This window comes from Caretta caretta, chromosome 6, assembly GCF_965140235.1.
Source record: "Caretta caretta isolate rCarCar2 chromosome 6, rCarCar1.hap1, whole genome shotgun sequence".
Lineage (NCBI taxonomy): Eukaryota > Metazoa > Chordata > Testudines > Cheloniidae > Caretta > Caretta caretta.
Genome location: NC_134211.1, coordinates 35826959 through 35842934, shown reverse-complemented (window position 1 = coordinate 35842934; position 15976 = coordinate 35826959). Strand labels below are relative to the sequence as shown.

Below are 15976 nucleotides of genomic sequence, written 5' to 3'. Positions count from 1 at the left end.
CTTTTACTGTTCATACACATGAGCCTTAGATCTAATTGTGGCGTCTAGGCATTACTTTAATACAAATAATTCCTATTTCCTCTTTTGTTTTAGTTCATCACAGCTGCATACATATTGATCCTGTGTCTGATGTTGCTGATAAAGTTTCTGAAACACTTATATCCAACGCTGTTGCTCTTGTTTATCCTTTAGAAAATGACTGTCATGATTCTGATACTTTGAAAGTACCCTTCTGGTGGTGTCAGGTTCCTTTGGTACAACTACATAAACTCATACCTGCCAACAGCAAGGAACACAATTACAGGACAGTAGATGACTGGGGAGAATGTTTTGTTGGGTAGAAGAGGAGATTTAGAATGCCCATTTTCCCTCCAAGACTCAATGGGACACTTAAACAAGTCCCGCTGCTATTTCTCACTGAGCCTCTGATTCTGTTCAGTCGAATCCAGGAGCAGCTCTTCTCCTCCTTGACAGAGGATGAGCGTTGCTTCTGGAGGTGCCAATTAATCACAGCAGGGGACAGAGGCAGCAGCTGTCAGAGGGCCTTTTATTTAGTGTGTAATGAGGGGAAATGTTTTTGTTCTCTACAACCCAAGAGATGTTGTTTATTGAAATAGGCATCCTCAGATCACAGAAGTCGAACAGCAGAATATGAAATTAGGTTTGCCAACAGACTTGTGAATGAAGAACATTCATGTCTGTACAGCTTAGAGTACATGGGGGCATTTATTAACATAAGTAAGTATTACATCTCAGTGCACTGGAGGAAATCCAGTTCCTTCACGAGGGTCTACTATAATGCAGAGTACAGGTCATAGGCTTAGACCCTAAGGCCCTGGATCCTACACAGCTACACCCCACTGTAAAGTTACTCCCAGCTGGACTCCCCCAGTATTCAGTGAATTCAGTGTGACTATAACTATATTCAAGTAGTCGTCAAACTAGGACCCTTTAGCCCTTAGGATATAGCCAGATTCTTCAGGTGGTAAAAATGAAATCTGTTTTAGACGTCACACGTTAAAAGTGTGGAAATCCACACTGCTGAAAGACCGAAGTCTTAAGATTTAGAAGAGCAATTCCCTGCATTGGATCTTTGAAGCCATCTGAAATAGGCTTTTTAGACCATATATTTTAAGGTTTCAGAGTAGCAGCCGTGTTAGTCTGTATTCGCCAAAAGAAAAGGAGTACTTGTGGCACCTTACAGACTAACAGATTTATTTTGTTAGTCTCTAAGGTGCCACAAGTACTCCTTTTCTTTTTGCATATATTTTAAGTAATTTATGAGCAATGTATGGTTAGGGAACAAGTCTGAAAAGGAGACTGATAGTTTTTTGAGATGGGTGACATTCTTGTAACCAGGTAGGAAATTATAAAAGGAAATGAAGTCACACACTGTTCCTAGAGACGGACAAATGCCTTTATTTTGTGCTCAGGGTATGCTGACAATATGTTGCTACTCATTGGAGCAGCATGCTTCAGGTTTTGACAAATTCATAAATTACACTGCTTCCTTTCAAAAGACTTTTAGCTCCCTCTAGAGACTCCTTCCAGAGGAACACAGGAGGGTTTAATAAAGCAAAAGCAAAATTAATAGGCAAAAATTTAATTAAGCAGGTAATGCGCTTATTGAGAACAAGCTGAAAATGAGCTGGAATTAAGAAATGCCCCCTGGCTTTCTTCCCTTTTCTTTCTTTCTTTCTTTTTTTTTTTTAACCCTAGATTAAGCATTTTTCTTTTGTGATTTTTAAACCAAAGATCAACTGAGGCCAGTTTTTGTTTTAAGTCTTTTTTTGTCAACTATGGTGCAGAACATGAATAAATCCAAAAAGTTCTTTGTGGATGCTTTCAAAGACAGTCCCGAGTCTTAAGGTAGCTAGGACTTATGTGGGAAGTGTTATGAAGGGAGTAGGTCTCTGATAGCCTCCAGCAGTTTATAACCATGGCTTTATATATCTAAATTTAAATTATGGCAACCCGCGCTCTGATGTTGCCAGAGTTCCTCCTGCCCCAGTCCACACTACCCGTCAGTTGGACCCAACTTTCTTGTCAGCATGGGACAAGGAAGCTTTTAGCTACCTCTGTCACTTCTCAGCAGCTGTCACAAGCTTGTGAATCCCTCACAATAACAGGACTTAGTATTTCTAGTTAGTGTAGGTAGCTAAGGTATCTGTCCAGATGGAAGGCTGGGCTAGGATGTGAACTGAAAGGTCTATTGAAGATTTGATTGTTGCCTTGTTGAATTTCCCCCAGGAGGGGCTGGTGATTCATTTGTCATGAATCTTTCTTTGGAGGACTGGAATATGTTTCAATTTGTTAACCTCCCCTGTTTGGTAGGATTATCCTATCAGAACCATGAAATATCTTGACAGTTTATTCTCCTGGGATATGCAAGCTATTCCATGGGTTGAGAACCAGATTCCTCTACATCTGGCAGGTTATGAATGAGGGTCAGCTGTTCCCACTTGTTCACTTTCCAGTGACTACCAGGTTAATTACTATTTTTTATTCAGGTTTTTTCAACACTCCCATATTTACATATCTGGAGCTCTCTAACTGGAACTATAATCTGAGGCTGGGGTACATGGGAGACGACATGCAGTCTGGCTGGTAAAGTAAGAATCATAAGATTATTTCTAGGAAAGCTTTTTACTAATTTTCAAAAGCATATTTCTGACCCCAAGCCAAGTATTCTGGTTTGCCAGTGAGGTGTGAGGCTACTTGGATACTGACTTCTATGGGGAAACAGGGATTGTACTTGTTTTATAACTAGTTTTTATGAATTCTCTGAAGGCAACAGGCATTTGAGTACTAATGGGAGGGGCAGCACCTACCTCCACATCTAGGAAGCTCAGCTTAAAGCAGACAAAGTGCTACCATCATTACACACTGAAGCTAGGCCCTTTCTGACGGCTGGATAAAGCTTTGAAACTTAAGCAGAAGTTGGTCTCACCAACAGAAGTCGGTCCAATAAAACACATTACCTCACCCACCTTGTCTCTCTAAAATCCAGGTCTAACTGATTTCCTGCCTGTAGCATGAATGTCTCCTTTAGTAGTTTGGGAAGGTAGGTGGACTCAAGCTGATTTACCATTATTGCTAAAGCTCAGACATGATGCCTCTCATAAATAGACCAAAACTCCAGTGCCAAAATGATTGATCTAGGGAGGTAACTAAAGACGCCTCACACACTGCAGACTAGTTGCAGAAAAGGGGAAGCTAACTAACTGATAGGATATGAAGAATCATTTGTTCAGAACTGGATCCTGGAAGAATTACTCTACTATTAACCCTCTTGCCACCAGTGCTGCTTGGGATCTAACCCAGGCCTGAGCCAACCTCCACTGAAGTCAGTGGAAAGACTCCCATTGACATGAATAGAGCTGGATCAGACTTCCTGAAATGAAATTATTTTGGGGGAAGACCAGGTAGTACCCTTCTCCCTTGCTCCTCTGCTGGTGCAGTATTCCTTCCTTTGGTTACATTAACTAGCTATCAAAAGGATATTCTGTAAAATATGCAAAGCTTCCCATCTAACTGGGAATGCTCCACCTGTGTGCATGGGGATATTTTCACCAGGTGGTGCTCAAAAGCATAGAACCTACTGGGAGTCTAAACAAGAGCACAGAAATCATTAGGTAGCCATGGAGCCACTGCCATCTAGTTGAGTGCACCATTGTATTTGAAGCATAGAGCAAATTTGCACCCCTAAAAAGTGTAGGGGGAGGGATCTTCTTGTTTGGAGAATTACAAGTTATTGTAAATAGTTGTCTTGTAATGCTTTCCAACAAGTCACTGTACTCGGTGATATAACTGAGAACATATCTGCAACATGTTTGCACTAATACTTTTTATAATTTCCTTTGTATTATAGAGAGTTAATAAGTCAAACCACAAAACCCCACAACTAACTGCCATAAAATACTTATAACAAAGAAACAAAAGCAAGGGATGAAATCATCAGAATGATGGAGCATAGAATAATACAGAACAATGTAAACCATCACTGGATGATTACCTGTTCCGTGCATTCCCTCTGAAGCACCTGGCATTGGCCACTGTCAGAAGACAAGATACTGAACTAGATGGACCTTTGGTGTGATCCAGTATGGCTGTTCTTATCCCTTAAAATTGGTTTAACAGAACCCCTTGTCCCTGTTTCACTCACTAAATACCTTCCAGTTTGAGTGAAATTCTCTCCTGTGCAAAGGGTCAGCACAATGGGCATATGTGCCACTTACTCAAAATCATACTCATTGAGACTCAAGTATTGCACAGACCTTGTGCTGGCACTCTGCACAGGGGTGAGTTTAACTGGGAGCTAAAGGCTCTCAGCTCTTCCAGGAGATGCTCAGCTCCTGGCAGGATTGGGCTCTAACATTTGTTTCATTTCACTCCATGTGTTACTGATTCACTTGCCATAAAACAATGTGACAAGAGCAAATACATTTACACTTGTGCATACTCCTGATCCCAAACACAATCATCCTGCCTCATCATCTCTTTCTTCTGTATGTCTGCCTTATGGCTATCTCTGGGTTATAGTTAGAACTTACTCTCATCTACCTTCACCCTGTCTATGCTGAAATCCTTCTTCAAACCCCTCTTCCATGGTTTTCCTAATCCTCTGATCAGAGTGCTGCAGCCACGCCATAGGAACATATCACCACCGCCCTCCATCACCTCCAGGGGTTTCCTATCCATTTCCAATGCTCTGCTCACGCCACACTTCCAAATCTCAGCTGTATGTAGGTCGACTCATCACAGCCTTCCCTAGTTTGAGATGATGGTGTTCAGCCATGTCTCACCAAACTGCTTCTGAGCCAGCAGCCTTAAAACCTCTTACCTTAAAACCTTCTTTTTCTATTTCATCAGTATAAATCATGAGAGGCTGTGGACTAAGGAGACCAACACACACAAAACACAGCCTTAAATCATAACTATGTAACTTCAAAGGGGATTGTACAATGATCACTGAGCTTTCCTCATCAAGCATTTAGACCAGAGGTGGGCAAACTACAGCCCGCAGGCCACATCCAGCCCACGGGAGCCTCCTGCCTGGCCCTGAGCTCCTGACCGGGGAGGCTCGCCCCTGGACCCTACCCTACTGTTCCCCCTCCCCGCAGCCTCACTGTGCCACCAGCACAATGCTCTGGGTGGCGGGCCTGCAAGCTCTTGCCAGCAACGCAGCTGCAGAGCTGCTGCCTGACCCAGTGCTCTGTGCTGTGCGGTGCCATGGCTGGCTCCGGCTGGGCGGCACGGCTGCCTGTCCTGGTGCTCTGGGTGGCGCAGCTGCAGCACCACCAGCCACCGGTTCTCCAGGCAGTGCAGTAAGGGGACAGGGAGCGGGGGGGGGAGTTGGATAGAGGGCAGGTGAGTTTGGGGTGGTGGTCGGAGCAGGGGTGTGGATAGGGGTCGGGGCGGTCAGAGGACAGGGAATAGGGGGGTTGAATGGAAGCAGGGGTCCTGGGGGGGCAATCAGGAAGGGGGGGTGGATAGGGCAGCGGGAAGCAGTCAGGGGCAGGGGTTCCGGGGGCGGGCAGGGAGAAGAGGTGGTTAGATGGGGCAGGAGTGCTGGGGAAGGGAGGAGAGCAGTCAGGAATGAGGGGGGTTGGATGGGGGACGGTCAGGGGACAGGGAGGGGTGGATGGGGCAGGAGTCCTGGGGAGGCTGTCAGGGGGCGAGAAGCAGCGGGGGGTGTTGGATAGAGGGCGGGGGCCAGACCAAACCTGGCTGTTTGGGGAGGCACAGCCTCTCCTAATCAGCCCTCCATACAATTTCAGAAACCCGATGTGGCCCTCAGGCCAAAAAGTTTGCCCGCCCCCGATTTAGACTATATATATACAGCTAAAGGCTGCCCAGAGTCCAGCACCATATAAGTTTAATGACTGATCCTTTGAGTACCGGAATTGCAAAAGAATGAGTCATAATACATACTAGATATCATAACAGTACATGGTTCAGTAGAATAATCCACTATGTAGGAAACAATCACACAAGATGGGAGTCTGTTTTATATTTTTGGGGGTTTTAAAATCTCCATTTCCTCTTTTATTATTAGGAAAGACTCAAATACATACAACTTTAACCCAGTTCCTACCATAAAAGGTAATTAACCAAGCCTCTCAGTAAGAGGAATACAACCAAAGGCCACTGTACAAATAGGAAATTCAATTGATTCTCAGGCTTTACTTACTAGACTGAATTTTTCTTCTCCAATTCTGGTATTTATTCAGCGTAGAGGAGTGGAAACTATTGGCTCTTTGTAGTGCTTCAGAGAAATAGGAAAGAGACATTGTTAACAAACTAAGCAAATATAAAGAGTTATTACAAAACTAGACTTTGTATAAAACTAGTTTAAACATGGTAAAAGTCATAATACCAGTACAGAACATTGTAATTATTTTATTCTGAAAGAAGCAGACAGAGTGCACAGTGCATATTCCCTCTTCTCTGGAGCCCTGCTGCTTCTGCCCCCCCAAGTCATCTGCACCTGCTGTTTTTGGTGAAGTAAAATCCTACCCCAGGCACAGACCTTGGTGCAAATTAAACTGAGAAGCAGTTACTGTCTCAGCCCTTTCTCCTTCCCTCCCATGGGGACTGATTTATTCCTACTGGCTCATGTACTGTGTCAGATGTGCCTACATCAGAGTGTCCTAATGCTGAACCACTGAGAAAATAATTCTCGCTATTGTAAGGTAACGGGACTGGCTACAGCGCATTTTTTGTCCTGTAAAATCATTAGAATGGATTTTTAACCAGTTGCTCTGAGCAGCTGGTGTGCAAGCAGCTCCTTTAAAAAAACTACAGACTTTTGCCAATAGAGGGCAACACTCACCAACAAGTGCTAACCAGAAAGCCGATCCTTAAAACTATTTTATTTGCATTCTCCTTTACACGTTAGTTAACTTTTACCAGATTGTTTACATCACAGAAGCCCATTTGTATTGCACAGTTCATATCTAGTGTGGTCACTGTTTCTCTTACTCATTTGCTGGTATATTCACCACCAAAGAAAAAAAACCCAGAGTCCAAACAGTGGCTTATTTTTTAAAAAGTATTTAACCTTTGCATAGGGATACACAAAATGCAGTAAACTTAATTTCGGACGGCTTATCCCAGAAAGAATGTTGGCTCCACCTCATAGCTACACAGAGAAAGAGAGGTCAGGAACATAACCTCATGCATACTGGGAAGAAGGGGACAAAGGGAAAGAGAAAATTGGGGTGACAGAGGGCAAAGATGCAGGTGGGGGATGACAGTATGTAGTACCTTGTATGTGAGGACCATTCATGGTAGAGTGGCCTGTTAATCCCTCTGCAGTCATAGGACAAAAAGAGGGGGTTTGTGGGTTACAGGTTGTTCTAATAAGTCATAAATCCAGTGTCTCTATTCAGTCCCTGATTCTTAGTGTCAAGCAGAGTTATGAGTTTAAGCTCCCAGGCTCGTCTTTTGAAAGTGTGTGCAGGTTTCCTCTGAACATGAAGACAGATGGTTTAGACATAGACTAGAGAGGGACGACAGAGGAAGATGACTTTAGAAGCAGTAGTTTGGACAGAATGGAGTGGGAGAGAGGACTGCCCTCATTATGTTACATGTGGACATGTTCTGGTAGCATGCATTGTGATTCATTGTTGTATTAAACAAGGAACTCTTTATTAAAACAGCTAGTTAGATATGCAAGATCCTTTGCCTTTTGTATTAAGCATGTTTTTAATAAAAAACAACAACAAAAACCCCACCAAATTACTTCCCTGAGAGTTCACTGCCACGATGTCACATGCTGGCAGAGTCCCTTTCACATGAAGGAATAGTGGGAGGAGTTAATGCTACATTGTATTCCTCTCAGCAACCTCCCATTAAAGGCAGCAGAAGCTTGGAACACAGTGAAGGTGGGGCAGGGGAAGGCAAATTAAAGAACCCAGCCAATGCTGTACAGTGTTCTTATTTAAAAGTAAAATCTGTTAAGAATTCCATGAATACTGTTGTGTTTAACGTATCCACATATTTTAAATATACAAATTAAGTTGAAACAACATTATGACATCCAGGAGCATTAGCAGATTTTATCCTCTTCTAACTTTAGAAACTGAACACACATTAAAGCACAGACTAGGCCTAAAGTAAAAGCAGCTTCATAAATCTGGTTACAACACAGTCTGCACAGAGGCCGGACAGTGTTAAATCTGGTCAAAATAGCAAAAACAAAACAAAACTAGGCCTTTGCACTAGTAAATATCTAGTCCACACATTAATGGGGCTAGTTCAGCAGTGTCTGGGGTTATGCCTGGGATCCTAGAAAGGTGTTCTCGGGGGAGAGACAGGATAGGAGGTTAGAGCTCAGGGGGAAACAGCAAAAACTTCCTGACATTTTGGCACTCACTCTTTCATTCCTGTTTTGTGCTCTGGTTCGTTTAATACCATCCTTCTTTCCTACCTCCTTTAATCTTAACGATGGCTTTCTTTTCTTATTCCCTCTAACAATTTATCTACCTATTCAACATCTTCTGACAACTTTTTTTTTTTTTTTTTTTGCTAAGCCCAACAGAAAAATTTCACTAATCCCAAATCCATCCTGATTACTATCCAGCCACTGCAGCTAAACAAGTTATTGGTTGCTGCCTGCATTGTCTAATCGGCAACTGAAAACACCTGCTGGATCAGTTTCTTGCTCCGTCTCCTCTGGATCCCATACTTACGCTGCAGTCAAAGGTTCTATGTCATTAATTGCAGATATTTCAGGCTGAGACAAGGTGGGTGAGGTAATATCTTTTATTGGACTTCTGCTGGTGAGAGAGAGAGAGACAAGCTATCAAGCTACACAGAGCCTGTTCCTGAAGTCTGGCAAAGGGACTTCAAGCAACACCGCAAAATGCAAGGTGGAACAGATTGTTTAGCACATATTGTAAGGGATCATTCCAGGTTAGGTTAACCCATTAACCCCTCTGAAGTCATAGGACAAAAAAGAGGGGATTAGTGGATTAGAGATAGTTGTAATAAGCCATAAATACAGTGTCTGTTTCAGTCCATGATTTTAGTGTCTAGCAGAGTAATGAATTTAAGCTCCCAAGCTCATCTTTTGGAAATTTGTGCAGGTTTCCTTGGATGATGAGACCTGATAGAGCGATCGCTCTATATCTGACCTATGAAAAGAGTTCACCCACAGGTGTTTTTCTCTTATTTTCTTGTGAGAGTTCATTCCACAATGTAGCAATTGACTGATTTCACCTGTTGTGGCATTTAGTGCACTGGAGGAAGTACGCCACATGTGGTGATAGGCACGTGTAGGATCCATGGATCTTGAAAGGTGTGTGGTGGAGGGTGTTGATCATCATAACAGTGGAGATATGTCTGTAGGTTTTGCATCTGTTGTTCTGGCAGGGCCTGGTGCCGCTTTGAGTTGATGGGTCCTGGTCTGTGGGGAGCTTGCTTCTGATAATGAGCTTGGAGAAGTTGGGGGGTTACACATTTCAGACTGGCTGCACTTGACCTCTTTGTGTTAAGAGTAGGGGGATGGAGCTTCAACTTCCCTTTAAAAGCAGGACAGTATTTCTCTTCCAATACTTGCTGGAGGCTGCTCTGGTTCTTTTACTATTGCCGGTAGGTGGAAATGGCTCAGCAATGGAGATTTAATCTACCTCTGTTCTTGTTCTGCCACAAGTTCTTGACAAGAGCCCTGCAGATTCTAGTGTTAACCCTTCCAGATTGCAAAAACAGATCAAAACCCTGGCCAAACCCCTTCTGCCATGACCCACAGAGGATTCTTCAAGGCCTCAGGTTGTTATGATTCAACCACACAACATGATATAACCTCTGCTAGTTGGCAATAGCTTTTCAGAGACAGTTGTGTTTTTTTTAATTATTAAACAAGTTCCAGTTCTGAATTTCTCCTTTGAACTCTGGCTCCAGATAGAATTGCCGATCTACACAGCTCCTGAGTGTCTAATCACCTTCACTCTGGTTACAACCTTTCCCTCATTATATTTTCAATGGAGAAAAACTCCTAAATCAGTCACACATTTCCGATCTAGAAATAAATTAAATTGAGCACCCTCAGTGCTTCCCATGAGGACTCTGACTCAGCCCTGCTATGCCTAGGCAACACAGCATGTATTGTATGAGCCTCTAGCGGAGTGTCCTGACATTGTGTCACAAGGAAAGGATTCATCTCATCAGTATGAGTTAAGCATGGGGACAGAACTGCTCTAGGTACCCTGATACCAAGGCTTTGTCGTCTGTTTCCGTAGAGTCCTCTAGGGTAGATTATATCACTCCTATTGTTGTTAATGTTGCCAACCGTCCAGGATTGTTCTGGAGTCTCCAGGTATTAAAGATAAATCTTTAATTAAAGATGATATGTGATGAAACCTCTAGGAATACGTCCAACCAAAACTGGCAACCCTAACTGTTTTGCAAACTCTCACGATACTATTCAGAATTAAGAGCAGAATTAAGAATTTTGCAGTGCCCTGGACTGAACAGTTCCTTCATTATATGAGCCTACATTCACACTGTTGGTTCATAGGAGTTTAGTTATTTGATTTAAACAATATGTAAAGAGGGAAGACAGGATTTTGTTGGATCCTGTTACAGTATCTAGAGGCAGTGAACCATCACAAGAAGTCTTCCAAAGAATTAAGATAGTATTTATAGGTTATAAACTTACTGCATCACTGATTATACCAACAAGATCCTATCTGCTTTGACAACACCCTCAGAAACAGCAAACAGGCTGAGTAGCTGGAGCATGACTGGCTTGGGTTAGTTTATTTACAGTGGATTCACTTGCCATCAGCAGCTTTGGACTTTTCACGGCACTCCTCTTCCTTCACAGAACTTGTGGTCAGCAATGCATGCTCTCTTATGGGGTTTGTATAGGACACAGGCTCAGGCAATGAGATCTGTCCTTCACTAATTTCAGAATTCGATGAGTCACCATAAAAATCAGATTCCAGCTCTGAACTAAAAATATAAAATAAAACAAGAGTCAAACATTTTAGAAAACACATGCTATGGATTTAATTATAAGTATCACCTTTAATGCAATAAATCCTGACAGCAAAGTGTGTGATATAATATGACTTTACAGCTGGCCTCCAGCCTCACATTTATTTTTTGCTCTTGGAATGTAATTTGCTGACAATACTATGTGCCGAAAACTGCAATAGTCCTAATTGTTTTATAACTCTGATTAAGACCCTAATAGCCATGGACAATTATATTCAAAGCCTGAAATCTGCTGCTGAGAGTCAGAGTCTCCTTCTGAATTATAGTGAGTCTCCTTTGACCTGAACAAGTTAAGTATGTCTTCCTACAAGTCTGCTGTTAAACGAAGAGGAGGAAATACCTGAATGTCTAATGCCCATCATGCTAGCAATAAGATACAATGCTAACATGTGGCGCCTTAGAAACTAACCAATTTATCTGAGCTGTAGCTCACGAAAGCTTATGCTCAAATAAATTGGTTAGTCTCTAAGGTGCCACAAGTACTCCTTTTCTTTTTGCGAATACAGACTAACACAGCTGTTACTCTGAAACCAGTGCTAACATGAATATACATTTCTGGCTTTTTCCTCTATTTAAAATTTTTAAGTAAAATAAAATCACAAAGTAAAAATAATTAATATTTTATGGGTACATGCTCAATACAGCACAATGATAAATGCAATTAGACATTAGGCCAGTGTTTCACATTTGGGTTGAGCATGAATACACCCAGAACTGGGGGTTTAACCTGACATTTTCAGGATACTAATAGCTGGTTCAATTTTTGTATTTGGTTCAGAAAAGGTGGTTTAGCATAAACATAAAGATGAAGTTGGGTAGAAAGGTAGGTTTTCACCATGTCTGCTTGTCCAAACAGATGAACGAAGGCAGAGTAATGTCACTAAGAAGCTTTCCCAAGTGGGGCTAACCTATGGGCCACTGCCACCCAAACTCCTCCGTAGAGTTCACTGGGGCTGTGCCAGGGAACCCCCCCGCCTTTTATGACAAGAACCACTGCTGCACAGAACCCTGGCAAATCCAGCCAGAGTTAGGCCCTCCCAGGTTGTTTATTCCAATTCCCCAGGCAGCCCCAGGGCAGGCTTTAGATATGAATGAAGTTGGTGGTTGTTGAAGTCTGTCTCATGACCACTTGGTAACTGGCATAAATATCCTATTCGTTCAGCTAACAGCCCTGGGCTGACATAAACCTGGTGGATTGTTATTTGTTAGTAGACAGGGTGCTCAGTGAGCCCTTGTCCTGAGGAGTGGATGGTTCATGGTTGTAGCACAGATACTATGGGAAGAAGATCAGAAGGGGGAAGGTGAGGTAGAGAAAATTTGAAGGCGCAGAAGGCTACAACCCCACCTCACTACCCTTAAAGTCTAAAATCTATTCCAGCTTCTCCTGGGAATGGAAGGTTTTGGGGGGACTCCCCTCCCCAAGAACTGCATACTTGCCAATCATCTGGTTTAGGCTGGGACAATCCTGATTCTTCTCTGTCTTAGGTAGCTCGACCTAACTGTTGCCTCAGGTGTTCAGGCAGCTAGGACAGAGGAATATATTTACTGCCTGTCCTCCTTATATCCCAAAGGGGGCCGCTTTTATGGTTGCCTTGTGGCTGCTGAGCCTCTTTTTTCCTCCTCCCCTGCTGCATATCTTGCTTTTCCCACATGCAGTCTAGAGCCAGATAAGGCAGCAGCTGCTTCTGAGGGGGAAAGCCGATAAAGAGAAAGCTCCATACATGGCAAGGCACTGCACGGGGGAGAGAGGTGGAAAGGAGCAGCAGATGGAGGCTATTAGGCTTCCATCCCTTCTGCAAGACAACAGGTCTTCATAAGGACGTTGGTTTGAATGGGATCCCAATCAGGCCCTTTGGGGTTCGCCCACTATTACATTTCTGTGTACTTATGCCATGCGGACAGTGGGGTTTTCCAGGCTCATATGTGTCTATACAAAATTGTAGCAAAGTCTTCTGATGTATCAAGGCCACATTGTAATCCAACATATGGAATGGGGCAGAAGGCACAAAGTTTGTTTATTTTTGCCCCTTTGGTCTGGTAAGGCGGCTCTTCAAGAACAGCCTGAAAATGATCAGGAGTGAGGCCCTAATAATTAAGGGTAAGACTACATTTCTTACTCGCCAGTACTCCACATGTAGCCCAGCTGACTTTGCTGGTGATGTAAAATAGTAGGCAACATAGAGTAAGGGCATTGGAATCTGGCCATAAGACGCTAATGTAAAAATAAACCTAAAAATCCCTGAAACGCAGATACGAGCCTCCAGCCACCTGGAAGTCTTCTTGCAAATAGTTTACAGAGGAAATGTGTTTTGGGGGTGTGGAGCTAAAGTGGGTGATCCACTCATTCTGACCCAGGAACAGGCTCAGAAGATCTGAAATTAATACTTTCACTATAGGTGGCTGAAAGTCAAAGCTTTTCAACGGAGGAAAAAAAGGAACCATTTTTATTTTAATTTAATTTTAAACACTGCCAATTTTTCAGTCAGCTCAAAAAATTCACTTAGTCTTGCATGGCCATGAGCACTCATACTATTAGCCCTAGACACTTCAGCAGGATTGTGAGTAACTGCTCCCCCAGCCCCCTTGAGGAAGGGTGGGGCTTGTCTACACTGGCAATTAACAGAGCTGCAACTTTCTCTCTCGGGGGGGGGGGGGGGGTGAAAAAACACCCCCCCGAGTGCAGCAAGTTGCAGTGCTGCAAAGCGCCAGTATAAACAGTGCCTCAGCGCTGGGGCCAGTCAAGGCGCGTTAAAGTGCTCCCGCAGCAGCGCTTTAATGTTGCCAGTGTAGACTAGCCCTCAGGCTATGAGCCCTCAGCCCTCTTAGGCTATGACCACACAGTGCACCTTACAGTTCTCCTGGCGATAAAACAAACCCACCCCAAATGAGGGGCAGTAGCTCCTACTGTAGGTCCTACTGAAGCCACATACTTAAGTCTTTAGTATGGGGACCTACCTCACCGGATAATGTTGGTACACTGTTTTGAAAAGCGTTAACTGTTTGTTATTATACTGGCCTTTGGACACAGCCCTATTACACCCAAGAGGCAGTGAGCACAGGTACCTTTAAATCAATCATTTGGAATTCACCACTGAGATTCAAACACAGAGCCTCCTTGTCCCTTGCCACCAACTTGTGCTTTTTAGGGCTATGTAGTTTGAATATTGCAGCTTCTGAATTTTGCCCCACCCCCGCCACACACACACACACACACACACAGGCAATGATGCTTACTTAACTCTAGTATTGAAACAGTGAAGACCAATAGCTGACGGATTCCTCTTACAGCATCAGATTTGATTTCTAGTAAATGAACAGAGCCTGAAAACTATTTTTATTTAAACCCTGTTTAAGTCTTTGATGGTCAAGATAATTAATGGAGACTGATATACCACTGTGATTGGGACCTGTGCCATAAGAAAAGAAAATGGAAATGCCACTAGTTTTGATAGATATATTTTTGTTTAAAAGGACAGTCTCCCCCTCTGAAGTATTTATTTTCCTTGGCTCGCAAAACTATAAATACCACAGCATGAGATTTGTCCTCTGATCTGCACTCATTAGGTGGCCATTATTCATAAGTGTCTCAAGCTAGTACTAAGAAGCAGCAGCCTTTGTGATGCAAGTAATATTTTATCTAGCTTTTCATTTGCACCTTCCCCCTGAGAATCCCATGGGCAGAATGCACCGTTAAATCATGGAATGTCATTTGTCACTTGCCGTTTCATTTTGCCTCCCTTTTTAGGCAAGTGAAGTACCTACTGACTGAAGTACCCTCTCTAGCATGTCAGGCAAATGATTACAGCTTTAGTGTAATACCAGGAAAGCGATATCAGCAGAGCTGGCACAAGCCATTTTGATGACAGATGTAACACCATCCTAGGCTGAGTTTCCTGCTGGGACTAAACCAAAGACCTCTGGATCTGAGAGCATAAGTCTCTGTGCCTGAGCAAAAGGACCGGATACATTAGGTCAGAGGCTGTAGCAGATTCAAACATCTGTATGTGGTCCAGCCACCAGAGAGGACAGAACAGCCACTCTGTATTATTGTATGCAGTGTTGTTGTAGCCATGTCAGTCCTAGACTATTAGAGCTTACACAGCTGTAGAAGAACTTGTCTCTCTCACCAACAGCAGTCAGTCCAATTTAAAAAAAAATTACCTCACCCACCTTGTCCCTCACACTGTATTAGGGTTGGTTCCAAACATATAATGCACTGTAAGCCTCCATACTAACAGGTGTTTTATCAGGCAGGTAGAAAACTCTGAATCTCTTCCTCCCCTGAGCTATGTTTACCCTTGTGGCTGTAACAGATGAATTCGGGAATGGATTTTTTCCTCCCTGTCTGAAATACATGTTAACTGATATAGCCAGACATGTGACACAGTGCACAGTTATGCAAGACATTCATAGGAGATAAGTTATTTTCTGAGACCACATTATCCAGTTTCAGCAAACACTAAAAGATTGTTAATGGCTATTTTAAAGGATTTCTATAATTTTAATAAAGCTCCTTATTAACCAAAGATTTTTGCATTTGCAACAGATTTTTTATTTTAGGTTGGCAGAATTGCTCTCACTGAAAAATACAGATCTAGCCTTTCTTGTAGAGGTGTAAGTTGACTCCTACACGACTCTGTCAAGAGTTGAGCACAGAAGTCTAAGATGTTCTCTCCATTTTTATATAAGACTTGGGCTTCCTTACAAAAGTCTCAAAGGATGATCAGATTTCTAATTCTATAAGGATGGAAAGTTCCATCATATGACTAGAAGAAGAAATGAGGCAGGGAAGCCTCTCTGAGAGGTAGGAGGCATGTCATGTGACACACTTTTGCCATGATTGTACTCCCACTGTTCTAACTGATATACTGTCACTTCTGGAAAATGAATAGCTGAACTTGGTTAGATCAGGGATATGTGACTCAAGCCCTTAGGTGGGATGTGAACATCTGAAAATTCCCTGGTAAGTGAG

General features: G+C 43.0%; 1 protein-coding gene across 7 annotated transcripts in view; it reads right to left on the bottom strand.

The window, feature by feature from the left end:
* MICAL2 (microtubule associated monooxygenase, calponin and LIM domain containing 2) overlaps positions 1-15976 on the bottom strand; it is a 197590-nt gene that overhangs the window by 38210 nt on the left and 143404 nt on the right. For all 7 annotated transcript variants that reach the window (XM_075129422.1, XM_048855594.2, XM_075129416.1 and 4 more), the window contains 2 exons: positions 10787-10959; positions 6194-6268 (listed from right to left, as the gene is read on the bottom strand). In XM_075129422.1, the coding sequence (XP_074985523.1) occupies positions 6194-6268; positions 10787-10959 (248 nt within the window). The remainder of the gene's footprint in view (positions 1-6193; positions 6269-10786; positions 10960-15976) is intronic.